At 44.6% G+C, this 20,000-nt stretch overlaps 1 protein-coding gene across 2 annotated transcripts in view; it reads right to left on the reverse strand.

Annotated features, from left to right (window-relative positions):
- The window catches only part of pard3ba (par-3 family cell polarity regulator beta a), a 149,315-nt gene that overhangs the window by 27,413 nt on the left and 101,902 nt on the right, over positions 1-20,000 (reverse strand). For both annotated transcript variants that reach the window (XM_071923785.2, XM_071923786.2), the window contains exons 20-22: positions 13,824-13,934; positions 13,109-13,399; positions 5,358-5,469 (exon numbers count right to left, since the gene is read on the reverse strand). In XM_071923785.2, the coding sequence (XP_071779886.2) occupies positions 5,358-5,469; positions 13,109-13,399; positions 13,824-13,934 (514 nt within the window). The remainder of the gene's footprint in view (positions 1-5,357; positions 5,470-13,108; positions 13,400-13,823; positions 13,935-20,000) is intronic.

A 20,000-nucleotide genomic window follows, 5' to 3' on the forward strand; every position in this document is an offset into this window, starting at 1 on the left:
AAGGTGATGAATGTCCGCACACACAACATTAGAGAGAAATACAAAAAACAGCCGTGCAACGGATGACAAGTCGTATCTGGACGTGTGTGTGTGAGTGGGTCTGTGCCAGTGTGTGTTTTATAATGACTGTGTGTGTGTGTGTGTGTGTGTGTGTGTGTGAGAGATGTAGTCTTATGTGTGTGTGTCTGTGACTTCTGTGTTCATTAAGGTGTCACATGTGCTGCCACTGTTGTGTACGATTCACAGGGTAATGAGTTGAAGATAAGATGCATATGTTTCTGTGTGTGTGTGTGTGTGTGTGTGTGTGTGTGTGTGTGTGTGTGTTCCTCCCATACTCTTTCTGACATCAGGTGAACAAGATTCTGGTTCACTCTGGTTTCACATATTTCAGCTGACCATATTAAAATAAAACACACACTCATGCACATACAAAAACTGCCTACATGCTAATGGACGTGTCCCAGGGACGTGATCAAGAATAGAGGGAAAAAATAATTGAAATATTAACAAGACTAAAATAAAATAAAAGAAAGAAAGAAAGAAAGAAAGAAAGAAATTTCTGCTGCCATATTCCTATACAGTAACTACAATTGCAACACTCAACTGGAACTGTAATAAATGTAATGTAATAAATGCTGGTTAATATAATAATTGGTCAAAATGTAAGACAATGTCCCTCTAAGTAGCTTGAAAATGTAATAAAAACTATTAATGTAATAAATTACCAAATTATGTAATAAATGTTCAGACTGATATTGTAATTATTTTAAAAGATGTCACCCTTGATAATAAAGCAATTGCCAGTTAATGTAGTAATTTATATGAAAAAAAACGTATTCCAATATCAGTCATGTTATTACATATTCTGGCAATTTCTTAAATTAACAGGTTTTATTACATTTTCAACCCATTCAGAGGGACATTTTATTACATTTTGACAAGTTATTGCATCATCCGGCATGTATTACAATTATTTTAATAACAGTGATGTGGCGTCTCTGACACATGAACCAAACAGCCAACCATAAGTTACTCCTGACTGGAGCTGGGCGATACGGCCTGAGATTCATATCACTATACACTGTCACATTTACCTTGATAACGATAAATGAAATGATAACTTGTTTATTTTTCTAACCCCGGTGCAGAAATACTACATTCGCCATAAGCATCACAAATCTAAAAAGGCATGCTTTTATTCTGAAGGTAGACCCATTATTCTGTCCGTCTCTGTCTGGCTCGATGCAGCCGATTCTACACCAGCTATGGTCATTTGAAACACGACTCTCAGTTTAACTGAAGCAACACAAATGAAACTGTTTATGCAAAGTTGGCTACTTGACAAATCTATTTACCAAACATACTGGTATAGAAAATTAAAAGCACCAGTGTTGGTTTTGGTAAAGTTTTGGTAAATGGCCCAGCCCTGCTCCTGACTCACCTCACGAAGAAACCTCAAAAAAGCGTCAGTTCCTGTACTTTTGGGGCTTAATTGGCCAACATGACATCACAGAGAGCCTGTCATTAGCATAGAGAGAAAATAGACAAAGACAAAGAGAGAGGGACAGTGTGATTGTCATAATTACAAGACTGACCTATCCACAGACAGCGAACATGGAGAAAGGGTCAAATTAGAGACGGATAGACAGACAGAGAGGGGGGAAAACACAAGGGGAGAGAGGTTAGAGGGAAGAGATGAGGAAGGGGGTCTGGATTCAGCGACACACACCCACAGAGTACAGGACAGTGTCACACCCACACACACACCCAGACCCACTCACATGTGACCAGCCACACACACCCACACGCAGACAGCTCCCTCTCCAGATCATGCAGATAGACGACCGCTAAAAGAACAAGCGGAGACATGAATAGATATTCTGACCACAGTCGGAGCTTTTATGCCTGCTTTTGTTTATGTCAGCTTGGTTTAGTGCGCTCACCGGGATGCTCTAGCTATGGAGAGCAAACGGAGACACACACACACACACACACACACACACACAAAGCGCTCGGAGAGGAAGAATGGCGCTCTTGGCCTTGTGTGAAGAGCTGCTCGACTGCTTTGAAAACCTTTTTAACCATTCAAGGCTACAGAAACGGCTGGGTGGAAAAGAGCAATGCGGCGCGGCGGCGGCAGCGGTTAAAAGGCTGATCACACAAGGCCGAGGCGAGCGGCGCTCTCAAGTGGTCTGCTTTTACTACGCTTCTCTCATACCATGCACAGTAAGAAAATAGGTGTAAGCGTGTGGAGTAAAGTCCGGTGAATCAATAGGTGTGTAAACTTCTTATTTTCACAATAGCGTTGATTTATGTCTTATTTTCATTGTGATGTCTTTATCTTCATGCAACTTATATCAGTCTCATCCTGCTTAACGATCACGTCTACTAAAAATTCATAGCAAACATTTAGCTCAGCTTGAAAAGGAGGGTAAATTATTAACTCACTCTAAGGCAAACAAATCAATAAATATAGAGATTTTTTCAGAACGGTATGAATTCATGTCTCATTTTCTTGGAAACACCCTACATTCACGTAACTTACATCAGCCGGATGCAACTCACTTTGATGTATCCTAAGAAATTTAGACCATAAAGATATATATCGGCTTAAAAAGGTGAGTTAACCGAGTTTAGGTGCATTTACGTTCCACTTTACCCTGATGCATCTGTGTATATATGAGAGAGAGTTGAGAGGGTAAAATGTGTGTGTGTGTGTGTGTGTATGTGTGTGTGTCCGTCTCATCTATAGAGCTAGAGGATCCTGGTGAGCGCACTAACCCAAGCTGAGATAAATAAACACAGGCATAAAAGCTCAGACTGTGGTCAGAATATCTATTCATGTCTGCTTATTCTTTTAGCAGTCTTCCATCTACAGGTTCTGGAGAGGGAACTGCATATGTGTGTGTGTGTATGTGTGTGTATGTGTGTGTGTGTGTGCTAGTGCCTTGTATAAGTGAGTGCTGTCTGACATTTGGGCTACCTATTTGCTTCTTTGGCCTCTTATACGATGTTCAAAATATTCTTTAGTTCTCAGTTGTTTCATTTGAAATATTCTTTACCAGTCGCTGTGATTTTTCACTGTTTGTGAAAGTATGTTTGTATGTGTTTGCATGCTATAATGAGTGTGTGTATGTCTGTGTACGTGTATGTCAGTGTACTCTGTGTGCATGTGTGTGAGCGGATGTTTTAGTGCAGTCTGTGTGTATATGTTGTGTGTATGTGCATATACTGTACGTACTATGTGTCAGTCTGCTGTTTATGTGAGTGCTGTCAAACACAGCAAAGAGGTCAACATCACATTGACCTCTTTGCTGCGTTTCAGTACGACATTCCATTATCATGTTTTTTTTGTTCTCAATATTATATCCCGGATGCTTTAATCTTTCACTGTTTCCATTTTCACCGTGTGTGTGTTTGTGAGTGGGGTGTTTCATTATCGGGCTCCTCGGGGGAGGAACCCACCGCTGGTTTTCACTGTCGACGGCGTTGCCTTTCTTATTTTTTTTTTTTTTTTCGGTGCAAAAAATAATCAGATCGGAGCTCGCGCCTCACGCTCGCTGCTCCTTAATTGCGTCGGGGGTTTCGGTACCGAGCGGGGCACGCCGAAACCGAGGCGGACGGGCGCGCCGCAGAGAGACGTGTAATGAGCGACGGAGCCCTTCAGGCCGCGCGGAAAGCAATTGGGCCCGGTGTCTGCGAGCGCCTAATGAAGACTAGTTCGCGGGGCTCCACCGCTCAATAAGCAGGGACTACAGTAAGCGATGAAGCAAGCGCAGTAGGAAGCAGGTTGACTCAGGTGATTGGGTATCGGCGATGTTGTCAGTAAATCCATCCCATATTTCCCCGATGCCTCCCCTCCTCTCTTTGCTCCGTTGTTTCATTTAATGAAAAATAAATCTCGCTCTCAAGAACGCCTCGCAAAGTCGCCGCGGCCAGATTCGGCGATTCTGGTTCAGATCAAACTGTGATTTTCTGCATCCTTGGGCCCGGAATTAAAAAAATCCCATCTTAGAATGGCTGATAAATGGCTATTGATTTCCATGGTGAGTGTGTGCCGAGTTCGGGAGCGTGCGGAGGTAAATGAAATGATTCCTCAGCCCGGATCAATACAGGTTCAGGGACATTTAGCAGTTCAGCTTGGTTAGGAGAGGCAACTGCAGTGAGGGATTTCAGTCCATTGTTGTTCTTGCCAAAATAGGAGAGAGAGAGCAAGGGGGAACGAGGCAGAGGCAGACAACAACAACAATAAGAAAAAGAAAGGTAAAAGGAAAAATGGAGAGGGAGAGCAATTGAGTGCGAGAGGAAGAAAGAGACAGAGAGAGAAAGGTTGTGGCGGAGCTAAAAGAAAGAGTGGATGAAAATGTCACCGCTCTAATAGATCTCTCCATAAACTAAATGAGGAGGAGAGCGGGCGCCGCCACGGTGGCGCACAGCACCTCAAAATGTTAACAAGAGAGCTGAAAATAGCCTGAGCCGAGCACCGGGGGAAACAGAAACACTGTAGCATTTGGCGACAAGCACGTATTTCCAGACACATTCATTTTTACATTTAACATTTTAGACGTTTGGTCGGCGCTCTTATCCAGACCGGCTAGGGGTTCGGTGTCTTGCACGTCACATGACTGTTGTGAGGATCGGGACTTATTAAGCCTATTAAACTGCTAGGATGCCATGCTGCCTCTGCCTCATTCACTAAACTATAAACATACCTGAGTTAATGCATCCAGAACTTCACTTGAGTACCAAACCATAGATTCACCAATGTATCAGAGCCGTATTTTTTCATACTTCGAATACATTCTGCAAATGATGGATTGTTATTTTACAGTGATACAACCAGGGTGCAAGACATCATTTTTTGCTTTTCTCAAGGACTCCGCTCCTGTAGGTGTCACTATTGCGGTCATGCCATAGCTGTTTCTGTGGGTGCTCAGAGGTCGCACTTCACCGAACCTGAGGGGAGGAAGAAGCAGAGAGCTCTCACTCTGCCCCTATTTCCCAGTACCAAAAATGTCATTGTGAAATGTGGATTGAGTTTACTCTTAATGTATTGGCACTGATGGAAAAGTTGTGAGATATGGCCTACTGTTGCATATATCTTCCACTAAAATCATCTAAAGATTTTTAGCCAAATTATACCAAAGCTGAAAGCTAAAATTTATGTGATGAGTAGTTTTGGAGAAAACAACTTTGTTTGGTCACTATGGAAATGTCTATGCTTCTGCTGCCTCTTTATGAGGGTTAATGCCCACTTTTATGTTTTTTACTGTTGAGTAATAATTCTGTCCAGTGGACCAGTGATGGCGGCCGCTGGCAGGCCGACTCACTCACTGGAGTCACACACACACACTCACCCGGTGCGGGTCGTAGTCCAGGACTCTGCGTCGTGCGGCGTCTAGCTCCTCGTAGGCTGGAGCGGCTCGGGACTGCTGGTACTCCCTACGCATCACCTGGAGACGCGGATCACTGGAGAGAAGAGAGAGAGAGAGAGAGAGAGAGAGAGAGAGAGAGAGAGAGAGAGAGAGAGAGAGAGAAGAGAGAGAGAGAGAGAGAGAGAGAGAGAGAGAGAGAGAGAGAGAGAGAGAGAGAGAGAGAGAGGGTGAGCACTTCCATGATCTAAAAATTGTATTCCTTCCTTGTTTGTTAATGTTGTGTTTCAGCTCAGAAAAGTTCTAAGTGGGTAAACAGTCTGGTCTACACTACAGTTGGGCTTGCTGTGGAGAAAAACAGCTGAAAACCAACTAATTGATCAAATTCCCTGACTTTCCCTGTCTGGAATTTTTAAAAAAATCCATGATATTCCAGCAATTCCATGACCAGTGGGAACGCCGGACAGGCAGCCAGACAGGAAGGCTGACAGGCAGACAGATAACATCCACCCATCACTGTCTCTGAGCAGACAAATTTATCAGCGGCTGTCCTGAGCTATCTGAAGCTGACAAAACAAACCGAGGCAGAGAAAACCCAAATCAATATGAAAACATTTGAGAGACGTGCGATTTCACATCAAATTCACACGGAGCAATGCAGCACCATCTTGGACTGGACAAAAGACAGATTTGCGGACTGATAGACCAATAGCGAGCTCATCATTCTGCGCCAAACCTCTGCAGAAAGTGGCCCAAAAGGTGAAAAAGAAAAAAGAGTATTCCAGTGAACACCAGTGAAGAGATAAGAACTCAGGACAGAATGGGGACAAAACATAAAGAGAAACATCATCTTGCTCACTGGACCGTAATGCTAGATAAGGTATACACACCTGAGAGTAGGGAGCTGGGCCCAAACACACACACACACACACACACACACACACACACACACACACACATATATTCCGAGACAACGGACAAGAAGTGTGTGCCTGAGTGAGCACAATCTTTCAGTATGCACTACCAAAGTAAGACATAGTGCTGTCGTTTATCTGCGTTTACTGGCTGCATTGGAAAAAAGGCGTCTTCTATTGACACTGATATGCAGTTTGTCTTGCTGTTTCACCCTCAGGAGACACAGTGGGAAAATAATCTTGCTCGGAAAAAAAAAATAGGAAAGAAAATTCTGAACACTGAGAAAAAGAAAACTTCCCGCCCTTCCTCTGCATCTATAAAACTAAGACTCAAATACCCTTAACACACACATATACACACACACACAAAAGGAAGACCTTTGTCTAATGCATGAACACCCACACAGCCCTAAAATTAAACATTCTGCCTTACATACTAATGGTCTGACCTCCGGGCAGGTATTGACCGAAATGGAGAGAGAGAGAGAGAGAGAGAGAGAGAGAGAGGGAATGAGAGAGACAGAGAGAAAGGGAATGAGAGAGAGAGAGAGAGAGAGAGAGAGAGAGAGAGAGAGAGGAGATAGAGGTTCATTAGTGAAGTACATGGCTTACATGTTTAAGTCTCTCTTGCGACCCTGCCTTTAATTAGAAAACCTAGCCAAGACAGTCTTCCTGTGTGTGTGTGTGTGTGTGTGCACGCACGTATGTATGTAAATGCACACAAGCTAGAGGCGTAGAAAAGTCTGCATTTATGTGCTTGTGAGTGTATGTGTGTATAGATGCAAGCACGTGTATAGATTATAACTTCATGTGCGGGGCTGACTCTGTGTGTGAGACTGTGTGTGTGTGTGTGTGTGTGTGTGTGTACATACCCTGATTTAATGCAGCCCAGTTCTAGCCAACTCAGTAGGGACAGAAAGCTGAGTCACACGCGGGTCTGTGCCAATATGTTGATATGCAAAGTGTCGCTATCGTTCTACACACACACACACACACACACACACACACGCAAATGCATGTCTACCCTTCACTGCGGAGTCCCTCTTGACACTCGGGGCACAAAGCTCGATCCTGAATTCCTGCCATGAGAGAGGAACCTTGCAAAAGTTTGGGAGCGGTTGTGAAATGCCACTGCAGAGTGTGCTGTTTTGGAAAGATGGATATGTGAGGCTGCATTAGGCCGAGCACTGTGCTAATTGTCGCTTCTTTGTGATTGGGTTAATGGCTGGTTTCGACTCACCGCTGATCAATACTAATCTCTCTTTTCCTCTCCGAGCGCTGCGCCCTGCAAATAGGCAACCTGGCTGCTCAGATATTCCCACTCTATCTCTTTTATTATTTATCTATTCACTTATTACTTGCTTATTATTATTCGCTTGCTTACTCTCCGCCAACCCCCCGCCACCGCACACACACACACAGAGACCCTCAGAGAACGGATGCACAGAGCAGAGTTGATGTTTTTTTTTTTTTTTTTTACCCCACCCCTCTTCCACCGAACCCATTAGCCAATCCCTGGGCCCGTAATTAGGACTGCCATTTTGATTGAGCGTGCGTGTCGCTCTCCAAATGAAACAACACTGTAATTATCTCATTATGCTGCGGCCTCCATCACTGACAACGCCAAATATTATCATATTAATGGTTGAAGGCAGAGGCTGATTCTGGATAAAATGAGATGAGGGGAGGGGAGGGGGAGGGGGGGTACTCGGGATTTTTTGGCGAGTAGCAGTGTGATGGGTTGCTGGTTCAGCTGGCTGCCTTGCCAAAGAGTCAAGGAGGCATCATCGAGATCAAGGTGCGGTGACAGACGTGTGAGGTTTTGGGGAGCAAAGTGTGTATGTGCTTGTCTGCATGCAAAATAGCGAGCGAGAGGAGATTTCTGTGAGGGAGAGATGGGTACAAGAGGAAGGGGATAACTGTGTGTGTGTGTGTACTAGAGTGTCTGCCAAAGAAAGAGAAAATTTGTATCAGGGAGAGATGGATGCATGAGGAACGGCATTAGTTTGTGTGTGTGTGTGTGTGTGTGAGTGTTTACACAGAGAGAGACAGGCAGGCTACCCTGTTGTCATCAGCAGCTAATAACTGTTGCTGTTGGCCTGTCTGCAGGCCTGGGGCCAGCTGCATAAAGCTGACTGATCTAAGCCTTAGATGGGTCTAACATGCTCTCGCCGGGCCGGTCTGGTGTAAGACGGTCTGTGGCATGAAAACTAACACCGACTCAGTTTGAGCCGGGAGAGGTAGCTGCCCTGAAACTGGGCTTAACAGCTGAGAAATGTGGCTAGCATTTCTCAGATGTGTGTTATGTCAGGAAAAACTTTTATATATAGCAGGTTTCCCGTATGGATCCAAATGTAATTGTACTGTACCATGTTTCTACCAGCAAAATGACCTCTAATTTTACTAATTTCTTATGGTGAGACAATTATGAAACACTTGAGATATGTGCAATATGATGTATGGACATGTCTTTTAATCGTGTGACATGGAAATACAATCAATCAATCAATAAATCAATCATGCTTTATTTTGTTATTTATATTGCTCATCCGCGGAAAATGCTACCACTTAAGGCGACCATGCATTTTTTTATTATAACAGGTAAGTAATTTTTCATGCAACAGGCACATTTAGATGTCTGCAAGTTGTATTTAGTTCAAGGCTATAAATTTTATGCAACTAAGCCCTGAGCTCTGAACTGCTGAGGGAAGACCAGTAAGAGCTAGAGATTAATTTCCTCTCATCGGGGAAAGAATGAGACAGAAAGAGAGAGCAGAGCAAGGTGAGGCGTACGGACAGAGAGAGAGAGAAGTGGAGGGAAATAGAGAATGAGGGAAGAGAGGGAGAACACAAGAAACCGCAGCAGGGAATGAAAGAAGCTACATCAGAAGAGAGAATGAGAGCAAAATTAAACTGCAGCATAAAGAGAGACGGAAAGTTGAGAGAAAAAAAACCTGACAGAGCAAAAGACTGAGGGGAACGAGAGTGAGAACAAAAAGCTTCTATAAAGTGAGATAGAGAGTGAGAAAGCAACCGTCCTGCGGTGTTAGCCAGTGTGAGGGCAAACTAATTAGGAAGTGTGTGTGTCACCGGCGGCGGGTTTGGTGACTTCTCCTCGCTGTGGCCGGCCAAATCAAACACAACACACAGGGGGTAAAAAAGCCCAGGCAGGCTGTTTTTCTTCTTGCCTGCGTGCTGGAGGTAAGCTCACATCAAAGTGCATGGTCAGTGTTTGTGTTCCTGGTGTAATACCGGGGATATGGAGGCCATAGGGAAACCAAAGGAGTCGGTTTACTATTCATTACTTAATTTGAGTTTTGATGGAATGTCCAACTCTGTGTGTCAGCTGAGTATGGCAAGGTGAGGCATATTTCAGCCCAAACTATGATCAAACCACCCTACACTACAAATACACAAAACTCTCTGAAAAGGGCAAATATGCTGTATTTAATGTTGGAATACAAGAAAAGTTATGACAGCTTTGGTGGGAAGAAGAATTGTTGCATTTGCGATAACGTCTGCTTTCCCCTTCTTTCAGGTTGCTTCCTTCCCCTGCATTTTGATCTATAGGAGAGTGTAACTGGGCCAAAATGGAGATTAGGGGAAGGAAACTGGCACCAGTCAAGACTTGTAATGGAACCCAATAAATCTCATTCCAATACCACTTGTGCATTCTGTAAAAATCTTTGAGCGATTGGTCGAGCCTGTCTAGAGTCATTCCCAAGAGAGTTTGACTTTGTCACAGAGTCAGGTAAACTGTGTATTCATGGAGTCGCTGCTTGAAGCATGGTGGGAATCTAGGAGCATGTTCACTGATGTGCCTTTTATTTGTGTTAGCCTACAAGCTCACCTTCAGCCTCCTCTTCTTAGCACTATGGTGGATTTTACAACACGGCTCTCAAGACCCTTTACATCTCTCCGCCTTAGCCTCCCTCTCTCTCTCTCTCGCTAGCGCTCCTCTTTCATCTCATCCCCCTGTTTCTTGCTCCAGCTACAGAGAGTGCCTTCTGGCTAATAAAATTTGACAAGCATAGCTAACCTTTTTTCTCCACAGGTCAGCCGCTAGCATAGCTCTAATCAAATGTGACGCCCATCACGGCACACACCTGCCATTGAAGGCCTAATGAAAATGTCCGACAGTAAATTAGGGAGACAGCGCTGGGAGTCCACTGTTGAGGGCCTTGACAGGAGGGGGGGGGCACTGCCATGCCTCAGTTGGCAAAAGTATGCACACACACACACAGAGTCCATGCATGAAGGAAGAGGCATACACACATGCTCCCACATACGCCTGTATATGGTTATGTTAGCATAAAGGATATTGCAGGCACATTTATCTTGAGCAGGTTTCTATAAAACATCTATAAAACTGTACAATGCAAAAGTTCTAAGACAAATGATGTGTTGTTCCCTTGAAAACAATAAAAAAGTAAGGTGCTACAGTTATGAAAGAGTGCTTTGTGTGAACATATGAATATGGAGAAGTGAAAGTGGACCTATAGGCATTCAAACACACACACATGCACGCATGCACACACACACATTTATGGCAAGTCAACTCAAACCAGTGATTTTTGTTCACTGGTATAAAACTGGACCACATTGGACCACACACAGCATTGTTGCTAGGTTACACTGGGCTTCCTTGCAGAAATATTGTACGTGGGTGGCTGCATGTGTGTGTAGATCTGACCGTGTGTGTGTGTGTGTGTGTGTGTGTGTCTTTATGTTTGAATGAAAGGCATGAGGATTCCAATCTCATGGGTGCAAGTGTGTATTTTAACAGATGTACCGACCAGGTTTGTGAATGAGCGCCCTCGCCCAAGCCGTGGGTGGGGAAAGTGAGCGGAAATAGCCGGGAGGGAGGGAGTGTGTGTGTGTGTGTGCGTGACCTTGACGTGGCGGCATGATGTGGATGGGTGTGACCTTGGAAAAACACATCCAAAGTCATCCAACCTTGCCCAGCTGTATTTAAACCTACAACTAACATGTTGTGACCAAACAGCATGAACCCAGGCTCATTTAACTTAACCCACTTTAAATCTGAAAAGTTTGAATATGACACACTTTTTTCGTTCACTATTTAATAATTCAAACAAAATAATTATGGTGAAACACGCCATTTTAAAGCTTTGTACGCAACAAAGAAAAACAATCTTTCCCTGCTGCCACCATTTTGTTCCATTATTTGAGTGCTGTAAGAGTAGACGCTTCAGTTTCTCAACAACATAATTAATTATGAGGAAAAAAAACATGTGCAGTTTGACCGCCTTCAAACAACTTTATTAGCCATTTGTTACAGTGCTGCCCGGTCTCTGGAGAGGCCCTTACATAGAGAATCAACAAGCCAAGCGAGGCCTCTCATCCATCATGTTGCCCCGATGCTAAAGACTATTCGATATACATTATGAGCAAAACAAGAGAGGAGGGGCGGGCCGGAGGACGGACGAGAGGGACAAAGAGAGAGAGAAAGTGACGGGGAGGGAGAGCGAGAGAGGGAGAGACAACAGCCTGGTAATGAAGTATCCGCCACTAGTGGATGAGAGCTAAAGTGGTCTAACAGATCTGTCAGGCTGCTAGACTGTGGCTAATTATCCCTCCTCCTCTTTTGTCTGCATCCTCTCCTCTGTCACTTCTTCCCTCTCTCTCTCTCTCTCTCGAACGCAGCCTGGCTTTCTAACACAAAGCTCTCGCCGTTCCATCTCTCTCCATTTTGGCTCCGGCGGCTCCGTCCTCTTTTCCCTCCCTGTCCCCGTCTCTTCTCCTGCTTTCTCCTCTCTCTCTCTCTCTTTCTCCGTCTGTCACTTCTTTCTATTCCCATCTGTCTTCCTTCCTTGTCCAACCCATCTCTCTCTCTCTCTCTCCATTCCTCTCTCTTTCTGGATGAGATTGGGTGTCTAGGGCTTACTTTTTGATTTGCAAGTCAATAGTAATTTCTCTCAGAGTTTAGTTTTAGTTTAGGGAAGTTTTATTGCCGTCTGTATTATTTCATATGGAAACAATAAATTTGCATTCGAATCCTCTCTAGATTTCCTCTTGTTCTCTCTTACATATAGAAGTAGCTGGATGATAAACTCTAACAAAAAACGAGTTTGAGTTCAAGTTTAAAAACTTAAGCAATAAAATATATAACGAGTGATAGCATTTACAACGCATTCACTTTCACAAGCGTTAAATGAATCATGCATGGCATTACTGTGTGTGTGTGTGTGTGTGTGTGTGTCTGTGTGTGTGTGTGTGTGTGTGTGTGTGTGTGCGCGCGCGCGCGTGTGTGTATGCACATATGAGGGTGTTACTGTAGTGTGGCATGTGTTCATGTTTTATGCATGGCTATTTTTTAGTTTTGGGCTTGGTACCATGAATGTTAATGTGTGCTAATATTCTCCCACTGTTGTCATGTTGTCATGGTCCATAACCTCATGTGTGCATACGTATACACACACACACACACACACACACACACACCTACCTTTGTGCATCTGCCTACACACGGCACCCTGCTGTACAGACGCACAGATGCACACTTGCATAAACACACGTAATAAACACACACACGTTTGTATTACTATACTTGTGAGGACAATCATTGACTATTTTCATTCCCTTACCATCACCACTACATGGCTACCATTAACTCTTACCTAACCTAATCCTAATTCTAATTCTAACCTTAACCCTAAACCCAAGTCCTAACCCCCGACTAACCCCTTAAAGAAGTGAGAACCAGCAAAACTTTGGAGGATTTCCCCTCATCTTTCTATCCTGGTGACAACATTTGGCCCTCATAAGTACAGAAATACAAGAACACACACTCTCTCTCACCTGTCTGCCTGTGTTTGGAGCTGGTTCTGGGGGGCGGGGGGGGCTCTGTGCTTGTTGACCTTGGCGTAGAGCCCCTCCAGGTCCTCGGCCGAGGCGTGGTGAGGGTTGGACCCCCCCGCGGCCGCCCCGGGGGAGGGGGTGCGGCTGAGGTGAGTCTGCGGGGAGGGCGACGGGCGGAAGGTGTTGATGCGGGCGTAGTTGGGGTCGCTGTCGTCGTCCTCCACGTCGAGCAGGGAGGCCGGCTCCGGGGTGAGGCGGCCGGAGTGGACCTCGGCGTAGCGCGGGTCTGACCTGTCGGCGGGGGAGGGGAGGGGGAAGGTGATTGGTGGGGAACTAGAGCGGACAGATACATGTAGAGACAGTTGGGGCACACACACACACACACACGGGAGCACACATGCATGCTTCATTTTGGAACGAGCCACTCTCCAGTCTCACACTCATGAGTCTTATTCCTGCTGGCATGATAGACAGCTGTGCTACCAATTCAGCTGAGCAGTTGTTTTCACCTACTTGGAGTACCAGGTGGGTGGGGTTTACCGCATCGGGACAATTCAGATCGTGTCAGGTAAGCTGTCACTCACAGGAAAGTGCTACATTGACTTTCCAATGCTTTCGTGTGATTGCCTAAATCTGCTGAAACCCCACCCATCTGGCACTCCAAGCAGGGAAAAACAAACGCTACGATACTTTTGAACCCAAGTCTGACTCGTACCCGACTCTGCTGTCGGGGATCTTGTCCAGCTCCTCTTCGCTCAGGGCCTCCAGTTTGTTTTTGGACGCCTTGGCTGCCTCTTTGCTCTTGTCTTCTTTCTTCTTACCAAACCTAGGCAAGACACACACACACACACACACACACACACACACACACACACACACACACAAGAAGAAGAGAGACAGATGCGACACGGTAAGGTCAGATTAAGATATCCAGGATGATTGAGTGGATCAGCGCTACTGTATTTGGAAACCTGATCATGCACTGGGACTGTAAGAGTTGATGACACGCTGTCACACTTTTCCCTGCACTTTCCTGTGGATCTTCACCACCTTAAAAACTCTTGACAAAAAAAATTACTGACACCTGATAGATAATACTGGCAAGCTGCCAGATGTCCTTTTATTTTCCCAAAGGAAAGTGACGGTAAGTTTTTATAAAGCATAATTGGGTCTGGTTGGGGAAATTTATGATGAAACAACAGACTTCACTCAGCAACGCCGCTCACTTGAGCTGATGGAAGGGGAAGGTTTGATTTGCCACACAGCATCTCCAACTCACACAACATGCTAACACCACACACACACGCACACGCATACACACTCCACCTTGCGTCAGATTTCCAAGTGCTGAGAATGCACCAGGTATGCACACACACACACACACACACACACACACACACACACACACAGCCAGATATACACACACTAACTCCAATGTGTTCATTAGTGGATCTGCCTGGAAAAAGTACTGCTTAATGATAGTTATAGTTTCAGAGGGTTATAATGTCACAGCAGGCATTGACAAGCGAGAGTGTGCGAGTGTGTGTGTGAGCGTGTGTGTGTGTGTGTGTGTGTGGGCGCATGAGAGGAGCGGTGCTGTCACACAGCGTATGGAGCATGAATATTTTAACATTTTGTCCAACAAAATAGCTGTTTCACCACAGTGTGCCTTGTTTTTATTATCAACTTCACGATTACCATCATCATCATTATCATTGTAGAGACAAGCTTATTTTCTAGATCATTTTATAGACAAGATATACTTGTCACTTCTATTTTAGCAATAATGAAGCTTTTACACTTTGAAGAAATTATCCAAGGCTTTTCCTCTGAATATTTCATCAAATATTCTTCTATCTCTCCTCTCCTTCGCTTGTCTTTACATCATCTTCCTCATCATCTGCCCCCCCATCATCCTCCTCTCTCTCGCCCTCCATCTCACCCGTCGACTCTTTTTTTTTTGGTTTCCGCTCACCCTCTCCTCTCCTCGGAGCCCCTGCTGAGCCAATCTAATGTCTGTGTTTATCTCATTAACAGCGAGGCACTTCTCATTACTGCTACGGGGGGATACGTGGCCTGAATGGCAACCCGCCGCCCTGGCCAACAGCGCACACGACGTTGCGGCCGGGTTGGAACCTGGACAGGGATGCCAGGTTGGTGCGGCAACATCCTGCAAACCAATTAGTGTTTTCTTGGGAAATCTACCTACTGCGGTTATACCTGTGCATGACCCAAACTGTTAGTGTTGCAGACAGCAGGTCAGAAACTTGCAGGGCATCTTCTGTTCATAACTTAAATATGTGAATGTATGTGAATGAGACTCTGTGATGTTTGGATACCCACAACCCCTAGTGTGGCCCTTTGCAAACCCATTTAAATATGCAAAACATATGATTTCTTGATAGTAAGAAAAGTAGTCTACAGATAGTTCAGTATCTATAGTACACAAATATTATGTCAGTGTCAAAAACCAGCTACCACTTAGCACCTCAGCAATAATCATACAGAATATAATATTGCCTTAGAGGGAATATCAGCACTACTGATCTTAGTGTCCATCAATAGTCATGTAATTATATTACATAGAAAAATATGATCATCCAAAATCCCAGTATTACCTGGCTGAGCTGGCGGATCTGTTAAATGGTAGATTTCTCTTCTCTCCCCACACACACACACACACACACACACACCCACACACACACACACACACACACACACACACACACAGAGCACCTTAATCAACAATCCTAGGGGGCAGAGGTCCACAGTTGGACCCATCATTATATCTGCTTTAATTAGGGAAGCCTCTCTTTTTCTCACTGCATTGTCTAAGAGAGATGGAAGGAGGAAAGGGGGGAGAAGGAGAAAGAGGGGGGGGGGCTCCCAATTAGAGACGTGTACCTGCCATGAGGGAGGTGGTTATCCCCCGCTCTCCCATTATCTTATCCCTTCTTCCTGGCCAAAACTCCCATCTTTTCCCATCGCGGTGAGCCAGCTGTTTGTTAATGATGTCTCATTGCTTTCCTTTTTCTCTCTCTCTGTCTGCCTATTTCATTTCTGTTTTTTTCCCCTACTCGCTCTCTCTTCTTTGTTTCCTCTATTCGCTCCGTTTCTTTCTCGGGACAATTTCTCCTCCGTCACTCTTTCATAAATCTGACTGTCAGTTAATTTCCTGTTGTGTCTGAGGCTGCTGCTGGATCACCTGACCAAAAACAAAAAAAAAAGAATACTGTACACACAAGCACAGGTAAGCATATGCACACCCGCACACACACACATACACACACGCTTCTCATGTGCAAGCCAACACACGTGAACACACAAACACACCTAGACACAAATGCACACATACACAATCACACACACATAGGTAAGCAGACACACACACACACACACCCACACCCACACACAGATAAGCAAACGCACACACAGAGACACACATTTCCCACATGCACATAAGAAAACACATAAGGACACATTAACAGAAATACACACACACACACACACACACAGAGACGCACACACACACACTGGTAACTAAACACACAAATGTACAGTACATAGACAGTTATATGTAACATACGTAACACAGACACACACACACCAATGCATAAACCGATATACTATACACTAACACAGGTATGCAACCACACACACATAAATAGACAATATACATGAAAAGAGGGAACACACACACACACACACACACACACACACACACACACACACACACACATATGCAGTAACTCCATAGGGAGCTGCAAACAGTCTCTTGGAGTAGGACATCTCATTAACTTAGCATTATCTACCTTCACAACCACTCCATCAAACTCTCATTAGGGGAAAGCAGGGGGGTCTTGGTGAGTCCGCCTGCTCTGGTGTCCATTTTAATATGCTCCCTATACTGTCACTGGAGCTAGTGGGAACCATTATTAGTGCGTCACTGTCATCATTAGCCTGCCGCCACCGCCCTCACCCCAGCGTCACCTCGGTGGGCCCGAAAGCCTGGGAGGAGACGGCGTTGGGCTGTTCCCTTTGCAATGAATGCTGGGTAAGCGAGTTCCTCTGTCCTGTCTGTCGGTATTGACTGTGTAAGAATAATCGCTACCTGGAGTTCATTAGTCAATATACCATCAATAAGGACCATTTCATCCTCAAAATTGCTACCGATTTGTAAGAAAAGGTCTTAGGTTGGCTTACAAATTTTCTGTAATAATTATTTTTCATTCATTTTTCTTTATAGCCGCCATTATTCAGATGGTGGATCTACTTTTAGAGGGAAACTCAGTGGAGGGAAACTCAGTTATTGCAGTGATTAAATTAACACCAATACTGTTGTCATGGAAGCCAGAACTGCTTTTAACACAAAGTGATTTGAAATTGCCACGGGCGGGTGTTGCTAGTCTCTTTTACATTTTTGTTTTGTTTTCTTACTGCTCTTTATTGAGTGGCATTGAACACACATTTAATATTCCAGCTCGCATAATGAATGATTTGTACACAAAATAGATAGATGAGGAAAAGGGGAACAAAAAGAGCAAAGGCAATAAAGTTTGGATGAAAAAATGAATTACAGTGTCCTCTTTAGTTCTTTTTTTTTTTAGATACAAAGAGACAATTTAGAGACTGTAAGATAACGATATTTCATTTTCACCAGAGAGCCAATGACCTCTCCCTTTCTTCCTCCTCCTAGCTAACCGAACCTCCTGCGAAAAAGCAAAGTCATCCACCACAGAGGATGACTAGAGCACTTTGCAAAACTGGAAAAAAAAAAAAAAAAGGGGGGGGAGAAAAAAAGGAGATCCCAAATGGCCGCCAGTCGCACAGGAGGTCCACTGCAAAGCGGCCGGCCGGCTGGAAACTGGACTGACTGTAATTACTACAGCTACTGTCACCGGCTTCTCCTCATTCTCATTACAGCATGAGAGGGAGAGAGAGATGAGGTGTGTGTGTGTGCGTGTGTGTGTGCACGCTCATTTAGCCTTGCTCTAATGAGGCTCTATAAGTAACATTGAGATCACAGCTAGCCAGTATGGTGATGTCACTAACCTGATCTGGACAATTAGCCCTCCAGGGAAAGGGAGAGAGAGGGTGAGAGAGAGAGAGAGAGAGAGAGAGAGAGAGAGAGAGAGAGAGAGAGAGATGCTCACTCTATTACACAAACTAAGCTTCTACTATTATCCATATTTGTCTTATCAAACTGTGTCAGATTGGTGCAGCCGCGGTCCAATCTAAACATCTCGTCTCTCAGCAGACTAAACAGCGTCGCCGCGGCCTTCTCTCCATAAATCTTTCAAGAAATCATCTCTCCACCCGTCGACTACCGGTCTCAGCATAAGGAGCGCTTTGTTTTCTGCAAGTGTGACAACAACTCTCTCCCTCTGTGTAGCGTGAGTTGAGTGTGTGTGTGTGTGTGTAGTCTTAATAAGCTTCCCTATCTGGTGCAGTAGGGAGTCAGTGGGTGGTTGGTTAGCGCTAGGCCTAACGAGGGAAGTGAGGAGACTGTCTGGCAGTGTGTGTGTGTGTGAGTGTGTGTGTGTGTGTGTGTGTTGTACGGTGGTGGAGGAAGCCATGTTTTCAGAATAGGGACACAGATTTAATTGACGTGTGTGTGTGTTTATGAGGACAGAATGCAGACATACACATGTGTGCTCACACACTCGCATCTACACACTCACCCACGCTCTCTCTCTCTCTCTCTGTCACACACACACACACACCAACCCTGTCACCCACACAGTAACAGGTAAACAAACACAGACACATTCAACACACACAAACATGCATGTTGTCCCATCGACAGTCATTATTCAACTCATACCAGAGTGTCTGCAAGTCCTGGAAAACGCTTAAAATGTCTTAAATTATCTAAACTTAAGGCCTTAAAATACAGTTCAATCAAGCATATTAAATCTTAAATTCACTTCTAGTCTTAGTCTTAGTAAATGTTGTGGTTTCTTATTGCATCGTTGTCCTGTTGAGACATCAAACCAGCCACAAAGACAGGTTTACAGTTTTAATTGATCTTATATTTCATCCTAATTGGTATTAAAAATGCCCTAAGAAGTCTTGAATTTCACTTGATGAAACCTGCAGACACCTTGTCATATACTCTATGGCAGGAAGCGCACACACAAGCCAAAGCCCTCCACAAATAGCAACACACAACACAGCAGAGCATGAAGGGCTGATCTCTCCAAAGAAGCCTGCTAAACATCCTATCTGCCTTAGAGAGAGGAGAGAAGAGAAGAGAAGAGAAGAGAAGAAGAAAGGGAGAGAGCAAGAGAGGAAAAATAACAAATGAGGGAAAAGAAAGTAAGGAAAAGAAAGCAAACGAGAGAGAGAGCTAGAGAGAGTGAGAGAAAGTGAGAAAGCTGGCTAAATATCCCATTTGCCTTTGCGAAGGAACGAGTAAAAGAGAAAGAAACAGAGAGGGGGAAAGAGAGTGTGAGAAAGAATGAGAGAAAAAGAAAAGAAAGTACGAGAAACAAGCGAGAGAGCCAGACAGAGAGAGGGAGAAAGAAGAGAAAGCGAGAGCCGGCTAAATATCCTGTCTGCCTTGGCTGAGAGAGGGATGAAGAAAGAGAAACAGAACAGAAAGAGAAATGGAGAGAGAGAGAGAGATGACCAGAGAGAGGGGAAGAAAGAGAGAGAAAGAGAGAGAGAGATGGATGGATGAGCCAAAGCTCCCGTGAAAGTACGGCTCGGCTGGGGAGGAATAAGGAGCTTAGGAATATATAGAAGCACCGGCGCTGCGTTCAGAGGCACAGGGAGAACAGTTAATCAGCCAAGCAGAAATGTTATCGCAGTAATTAGATTGCTGTGTATGTATTTGGAGAGCCGCTCGCATATCTCGGCGGAGTTTGCAGTAAAGAGAGAGAGAGAGAGG

This window comes from Centroberyx gerrardi, chromosome 21, assembly GCF_048128805.1.
Source record: "Centroberyx gerrardi isolate f3 chromosome 21, fCenGer3.hap1.cur.20231027, whole genome shotgun sequence".
In the NCBI taxonomy this organism is placed as follows: Eukaryota; Metazoa; Chordata; class Actinopteri; order Beryciformes; family Berycidae; genus Centroberyx; species Centroberyx gerrardi.